Source organism: Lolium perenne, chromosome 3 (genome assembly GCF_019359855.2).
Source record: "Lolium perenne isolate Kyuss_39 chromosome 3, Kyuss_2.0, whole genome shotgun sequence".
Taxonomy (NCBI): Eukaryota; Viridiplantae; Streptophyta; class Magnoliopsida; order Poales; family Poaceae; genus Lolium; species Lolium perenne.
The window spans coordinates 290,680,645-290,688,706 of record NC_067246.2 but is presented as its reverse complement, the minus strand read 5'-3'; the positions used below and the strand labels follow the sequence as shown (position 1 = coordinate 290,688,706).

Genomic DNA, 8,062 nt, shown 5'->3' with positions numbered 1-8,062 from the left:
CATTTTTTAATATCAAATAGGCCCCAGTGCTTTGTACAGCCTAATCCTGCTTGTACTTTTCTAGGTGGTGTTTGCTGTCGGAAAAGCGAGCACGCCCGCTCACTCAGCGGCCACTGAATCTGAAAGACCCCAGCTGGAAGTAACCCAGCCCAACGGGGCACGACGAAATAATTGGATCCTTGCAATGATGTGTTCATGTTCCTCCTCATTGGCACTTTGGCAGATGGCAGGTCACTCACCCAGCTCTGCTCTCCATGCTCCCATGTGTTCGCCATCTGCACCAAGCAGCGCGGCAATTCAATGCTTGCTGCGTTGTTCGGTAGCGCTGTACCTGTACGTACATTACATATGCTCACACACACACACCGTGCTTCTTTCATGCTAGGACAGATAAGCACATAAAGCAAACAAATCCGGAAGATCAATCTAACTACTTTCTATACATGCTCAACTGCCCAATAGTGTGAATTGCCTGCCGAGTAGTTCAACCAATCCAATTTCATTACAGCAACAAAGATGGCGAATCAGCATCATCATATTCCATACCGAAACAAAGCAGCAGCGGTGGTCTGCTGGTCAGCAATCTAATGTTGGTTGCATCACCCCAGAAGATCACCACCGCCCGGAACAGTTCAACCACCATACACAAACATCATACTAAGCTACTGTGACATCACAATAACTCGACCAAACAATTCTCTTGCCCAGGAAAACCACCTATACTGACGAATTATTAGCCACAAACCAAAAAATCGTTAGCCGTCGCGAACAGCAGCAGCAGCGAGTGCTGCGCTGCGATGAGGCATGACGGCAAACACAAGGTGTAGTAGTTGGGGAACGGCCTAAGAGAGAGAGCATAGCTACCTTTACAAGCTGCTGCTATGTATGTATGGAGCTTGGGAGGAGTCTGTATCTGGTATACTAATTTCTCGGGGGTTCGGACGATATCTACACATCTCACGAGCTCGACAGCTTCGCGGTACTAGGCAGCGCCTGAGTCGTCAAGGCTTTCTTCGTCGAGTTGGGGGCCTCACCCCAATGCCACAGCATGCTCTCCCAGAAGCAGAACTTCTCGAAGCAGATCTTGAGCCTCTTGTCGGTGATGTTCCGCTTAAAGTGCCCGTCGATGAAGTTGGCCTTCTCGGCCTGCCGCCGCTCCCACTCCAGCCCGGCCTTCAGCCTCGACCTCAGCAGGCAGTAGCTCTGCAGCTTCTTGGGCATCTTGTCGTGCACCTTCCACCACCGGGTGTGCGCGACGTCGCTGGCAAACTCCCGCAGTATCGGGACATTCCAGTTGCAGTCATAGTCCCGGAAGCACAGCCACGGCTTGCGGCCCAGGTAGTGAAGCACGTATAGGAGCGGTGGGTCCGCGCCGAACAGCTGCGTCTTCTTCGCCTTCACCACGTCTTCATCACCCTCCCAGAAATGCTTCAGGAAGTTCATGTGCTTCGGGATCCGGTGCCACCACGTGAATATCTCGTTCAGGTAACCCTGGTCGCCGCCGTTGTAGGATGTGATCTCGTTGATGTGGTTCATCAGCAGCTGGAACGTGCAGTTTGAAGGCTCGATAACCATGACGCCGGAGTTGAAGAGTGTTGCATTGTTGCCGGTTGCAGTGATCTCCGGCATCGCAAACAGGAAATCAATGTTTCTCAGGATGAGGAGATCGGCGTCTATGAATATGATCTTGTCATAATCAGTGAGCTGCCAGAGCCGGAACTTGCTGTAGTTCCACTCGTTGTAAGCATCACGCTCAGCCTTTGGGTTCCGGATCCTCTCGATGATTCTGACCTTCCACCCTGCAGCTTCCAGGCCCTTCCGGTGGTGGTCACTTATGGTGGAATCGACAAGGATAACAAAGTCCCTTGTTGATCCTGCTTGACGAATGCTCTGAGCTGCTGCGATTGCACCGCAGACATACTCACTTGCTGAATGCAGTATGGTAGCGTATGCTTCTCTGCGTCTGTCTACCGAGTAAAGCCTTGCTGTAAAACAAAGGATTGGTGTCATTTATCAGAAATTTCAAAGTCATCCAGGGACAACCACTAAAAGATATAGAAGTACAATTTGATAATTTTGCAACAAAAGGTTGGCTTGGATGTGTGTCTATGACAAAGAGCGAGGAGATTGCTATACATGTGTAACTGCCATAAGTCTCTTGGATGCTAAAATCTTGGAAGCATTGTGGGAATTCAAATAAGAAAAAACTTCAGACAATCAAGCAGATAGTAAACATTGCGCTCTGGATAATGGGGGTACTTAGTATATTTATGCGCAAAGCTATTTAGAAATGCAGACAGAAATCAACTCGAATTTTGCTTCGACTGAAAGCACATTATGCTAAAAAAAGATGGCCATGCTTGTCTATGATGATGCGGAGGGATTTACATATGTTTCAACTGCCCCATGAGTCCCTTAGGTGAGACATGCTCGTGAAATTGTGTTTAAACTAGAAAGCTTCAGAGAAACAACTAAATGGAAAGAATGTTCATTCAGATGGAAAGCTATTGGAAGCAGCAGTCAACTTACATTTTGCTTTGAGTGGAACAGCAAGCTCACAGGATCCAATAGGAAGTCTAAGCTTCTCCTTTAATGCCTTCAAGTCAGGCTTGTATAGCCAAGCATTGCCTTCATGTTTCTTCAGATTCTTGCACGAGAAGAGGTTCGGAAGAGGGAAGCAATCAGTCACAAACATCACATGTACCCCACGATTGCCTCTTGCTGCAGTCACGGCCAATTTTGCCGCTGACAACTGCAAATGCAACCGCGCAACATCTCTTGACCACCCCCCAACTCGGGTACAGGGAAGCTTCACAGCAATAACATCAAAGTGTGTGCCTCTTGGAAAATTAGGCTCTGGAAGCGATGGACAAGATGGAATATCTGATTCTTCCTCCTCATCAATCCACTCAGGATAGAGAGTCTGCCAGGTAATGCTTTCCTTAGCATGTTCCAGCCTTATGATGGAGAACTCGCTTTCTGGGAGCAACTGTGTCCAAGAACCGAACTCAGTGCTATTAAAATTTAAGAGCCCGACCTTGAGCTTCAGCTCACCACCATTCAGATTTTCAATAGTTTTATACACATCCTCCCACTGGACATCCATAGAAGATACATATCGCGGATCAGGGATAGTCTTATCCCATATCCATCCAACATTGACAAAACTGAAAAGCATATAAGAATGGTCAGTTCCAGGGTAATATGCAGCATACGGAGTAAAATGCCAGCTAGGCCTAAAAGAGAACACTGGAAAGTCATGTTAAGGTTTCTTGGTATGAATACTCACCGAGAGTTGGACTGTAACTGATGCTCATACACAGATGGAGTGTATAGGAGCGTCAGAAATGCAGCAGACATGATAGCGAAGAGCAGAAGTTGTAAGGATCTGAACTTGCAGCCGGAGCTTTTCTCTAGGACAAATACATCAAACTTTTCAACCTCTTTGAAACTTTTGCTTTTCTGGGTCCTTCTTTTCGCTGTGTCATCACTGAAGAAGCAATGGAGGAGAACAGTCAGAGACAACAACTCAATGCTGCAACATCAAAGTACTAATTCTTGCCAAGAGAAAGTCAGAATGAAGCTAAAATGAGTCTTATTATGTGCTATAAATAATCTTTGTTGCTACCCCCATGAAAGCAGTAAGAGTTATGATCCTTAGCTTTCATTTTGATATGCAGGAAGATGATTTATTTTCCCTTTTAACTTTTGTAGATGCTAGACAATCATCAGACACTGGAAGCTAAATGTAGGTAAGCCGAAAGGAAAACTATGTCTAAAGACTTTAAAAAGGAAATCTAGAATAACTCCTGAAGATTATGATTTCTAAAAATAACCAGGTTATATTACTAATATATATTTATCTGAAATAGAAGTATCCCAACTTGTTTGCCAATGTCACTTTCGGAACAACCTTTGTACCAAGATGACAACAAAGAAAGGCTAGAAGCTAGCATGCCCTGGTTCCTTCCTTTTCTTTCTCCCATTGCTTACCAGTACAAGGATAGCTTAGATAGTAGTTTCCTAGGTGATGATGTTTTGCTTTTCTTGGAGTTTGCATTAGGCTTATGCTCAGAAGGTTAAGAGGACCGGCCTTGCAACACTAAAAGTACTCGCACATCTTTCGAAAAGGAGAAAATACTGTGTCTCATATTGGAAAGTGATCACAGACCAAAGCTAATTGCCAATTGAAGAGAAAAGGCTAAGGGTGGCAAAAGTGATGCACGTTTCTCCGCACCGAGAATTAATAAAGATGAAGCAAATGAAAATCAAGCGCACTCTGCAATACCTCCGGACCCCTGCTTTAGTAATCCCATCTTTTAGAAAAGGAAAAGCACCACTAATCACATCTTTTAGAAAAGGAAAAGCACCACTAATCACAAAGATTCTCGGTACCTAACCCCCCATGTTTCTTGGTGTCAAATCGAGAGCACGCTCAGCAATTTCAATGCCTTAATCCACGCAGAGAAAAGCTGCATAATCCCAGGCGTAGAAACGAAAATGGTGTACTAGTGGTAATGCCATCAACATCAAGAAGACTGACCCCGGACGACAAGATTTGCTGAATTCGCTCCGTTCGCCGCGCACGGAAGAGTCAAACGCAGCAAAACCTGGCCATTTCCTACACGCTATGGTCCCCATTTGTCACTCTTGGGCCACACAGACACGAAGAAACTCTACTGGGGCGGGCTATCCTGCTACTCAACGTGCCAAGCCTGGTGGTAGTGCCCACTGCGGACTGCACATGGAGCTAATACCTCAGGATGGAATTAATATCATTTTGGTTACAAGGAGCGGTCTTTGGGGTCAAACAATTTTGCAGTGAGAAACACATGGCCACCGACACCTGGTTCCACCATAACAGCAAAACCAGTTTACCGGAATTGTTACAGGGTAGCTAAATATGGGATCAAAACCGTCCCCGGAATTGTAAAGCCAACCCGGATCAGTAAGAAGAGATACTGAGATAGGTAAATAAACCTAACGAATTCAGAGTAGTTCCAACACAATTATCATCAAAGCAAAGCAAGGGAGATCATATCTTTGCTGCATCTGCAACCGGAAGTGGTGCGCATATGGATGGATCATGGATAGGTGGATATATACCATAAAGGCACATGAACCAACAACCACACCACCTAGAAGATCAGGGAAGTTAAGGAAGGGCATATGATGAACGAACGGCAGCCAAAAGGAAAGAACGGCATCTTGTGCAGGGCACAAGGCGGTACAGGGCACGAGATTATATATCATGATATGGCAGCATCACGCCACCGCCACCCTCCTCCACCAACGCCACAGAAGATAGCTTAATTAGCACATGGCGGCACATGACAAAGGGCACATCTGCAGATGGATTAGCACGCGAGCCGCATCTCCTCAAGCACAACCAGCTTAAAAGCAGGTACTGCACAGCGCATAGAAAAAGGAAAGAGTAGTTTTTTTTGTTTGGATCGAGATGGTGTTTGGGGAGGGAGGAGATCTTACGCTGCTCCGGCCGGCCGGTACCGCGCCTCCAAGGAACCCATGAGGGCGGCTCTCTTTCGCTGTCAGTTCTGCCTCAAGACTCCTCCTGGGCTAGCTAGCTGCCTGCCTCTCCAGCGTCCAGCCTCAGGCCCACCGCGCTGTCGCCGCCCTGGTTGCGCTGCTTCTCATCTGAAATCGGAAATTCGGAACACCGAGCAAGGGAGGATTCGTGTGAGATTGAGGTTCATCCAGGCAAGGAAACGCCCCCAATGCCACACAAGAAGGGGAGAAACAGATGGATAGCCAAGCATGTGAACAGTTGTGGTGATGAACAGTGCAAAGGGGGAGAAAATGAGAGCAGTAGAAAAATCCGTAAAAATCGGAGAGCAATGCAAAATAAGGTCGCAAACCAAATCTGACACCTCCAAATCAAGGCACCATGGAAACAAAAGTATTAGAAGAAAAGGTAAAGAGAAAAGAGCAAATCTGCTGCTCGGGGAGCGAGCAAGAACCCAGAGTCCAAATCGAGCAAATGGTGCCGGCGCACGGCCACCGGGGAACGAACCCCGATGAGCCAGAACAGATCAGGCAGCACCCGCAGGAAAACCGCATCCAGCCAGAGACGAAGTAAGCCAAGAACGGGCAGCACAAGAAGGGGAACCCACGGATGTGGCAGGAAGGGGAGGAAGGCCGCGTACCCGGAGCGGAGCGGTGAAGGAAGCGGCTGCAGCAATGGCAAGAACAAGAACGGCAGGAAGAACCGCTAGTCGGTGGCGGGCGGTGGCTTTGTTTGTGTGGCTCCGGCTGCCTCTCTCTGCAAAGCTCTCACGGAAGAGGGGAAGCAGCGGCAGAGTTTTATAGAGAGAGAGAGAAGGGAAAAATGTTACTAGAGGAAGCTTAGCGCAGAAAAGTGGTAAGCGAGAGCTGGTTAAGCAAGATGAGAGTGGGGAGACGCGAGCGCGGCAATTTATCCCGAAAAACGCAGTCTTTGCCGTTCCTCGGGTACGCTCCGTCGTGCACGGCAAGGGCCAAATCTTCCGGGGAGGGAGGGACCCAGATTGATTAGGGCAGAATTGTTAGGCCGCCTATAAAAGAGGAGATAATCATGACGTGTGGGGAAAAAAGGAAACCGGCTAAAACGATCTACAGATATACTTGCGTTAGAGATTATTATGGGAATAATTGTGTACCAAAGATGTGTACGGAAACATGGTAGTTAAAAACATGCTACCTTTTATGAGCCGCGGATATGGGAAATGAAAAACAGTACTAGTATATCTAGTGTTAGAGCTTAGTGATAATTAAATTCTTCTGGAAACTTCAAATGTGTATCTGTCATCCCTAACTAGGTGTGAAATTAAAAAAAAATGTTTCAGAAATTAAAAAATATCCAAATATTTTGACGTGGTTCATGTTTGTGTCTTTTACATGTTTCTATTTTTCCTGAATAGATGACATATTATGCGTCTTTGGCAACAAATTAATGTCATAAAATTTCAAAATTCAGTAAGTATATGCATATGCTCTCTCCACACAAAAAAACATATTTAAACTGTCAAAAAGTTCTAACAATTTTTTTTTCATGTAAATCTCGACAATCTTTGTGCGTTCGTACAATTTCGCAAAACATATATTTTTGTGGTGGATGTAAAAAAAACATGTCTCAAAAAAGCCTTATTTTTAACCAACTTTTTTTCTTTTTACACAGGGCAAATGACAAATCGATCTTTTTATGGAAAGACTATGTGCATATGTCATTCTTTGTAGGGAGCTTAAACCCTTACATACTCCCTATGTTCTGATTTAATCTACATCTTGGGCTAAATTTTTATTCTACATTTTACCTTTTATAATCAACAACAACATTGAAAACGAAGTAGTCCTACTCTCTATATTGGTATTTAATTTTAATGTAGCTTAGATTGGTTGTTGACATCAAACTAGTAGTATTAAATGACTTGCTATTTGGTCTTAAAGTTTGTAGAATGTAAAAAAAAAAAGCGAACGGAGGGAGTACTTTACATCTCCCTCTTATGTTACCACATGGTTTTATTAAGTGGGTATTTAGATCTTGTTGTTGTCTTTAAACAAGCTCAGGTTCCTAAAAATGAAGTTCATATGAAAAATTATCATGTTTTTTGCGTTGAAGGTTTTGTCTCGGCTCTTTTTTTCTAGAATATTTGTACCTTTTGATTTGTGGCTTCAACCTATTTTTTTGGTATTTGATGTTTCTCTGTATAAGGACTTAGATGTTGTTGTTAGCTTGAAAACATACCCAAGTTCATAAAAATGGAGTCTATATGCAAAAGATGTCATGTTTGCCATGTGCGTCGTTTCGCAGTTTTAGCATTCCGGATTTAGCTCGGAATTTCAGATAAATTCTTAGCCTGATGTAATTTTCCAATAAGAATCTGAAAAGATTCTGCACCGAACCAATAGCTTTTGGTTTGGTATGGGTTCTACTCGAATTTTCCATGGAATATTCCAATCCCCCCAAAATTATGTACCAAATTCCAAATAGCTCTAGATCTAAACATAACGGGTAGATTTTTAATTTCCCTATAAAATGAGGTTTTCTTCCTAAGAGAGACAGAAG

The 8,062-nt window shown here is 44.7% G+C and overlaps 1 protein-coding gene across 1 annotated transcript; it reads right to left on the bottom strand.

Moving 5' to 3' along the window:
• Window positions 1-517: 517 nt before the first annotated feature.
• Window positions 518-6,397, bottom strand: LOC127345200 (UDP-glucuronate:xylan alpha-glucuronosyltransferase 1). Its single transcript, XM_051371642.2, has 5 exons — window positions 6,165-6,397; window positions 5,488-5,655; window positions 3,290-3,490; window positions 2,530-3,167; window positions 518-1,985 (listed from the first exon to the last, which is right to left on the bottom strand). The coding sequence occupies exons 2-5, from the start codon at window positions 5,526-5,528 to the stop codon at window positions 958-960; spliced, it is 1,908 nt and encodes a 635-aa protein (XP_051227602.1). The 5' UTR covers window positions 5,529-5,655; window positions 6,165-6,397; the 3' UTR covers window positions 518-957.
• Window positions 6,398-8,062: the final 1,665 nt, after the last annotated feature.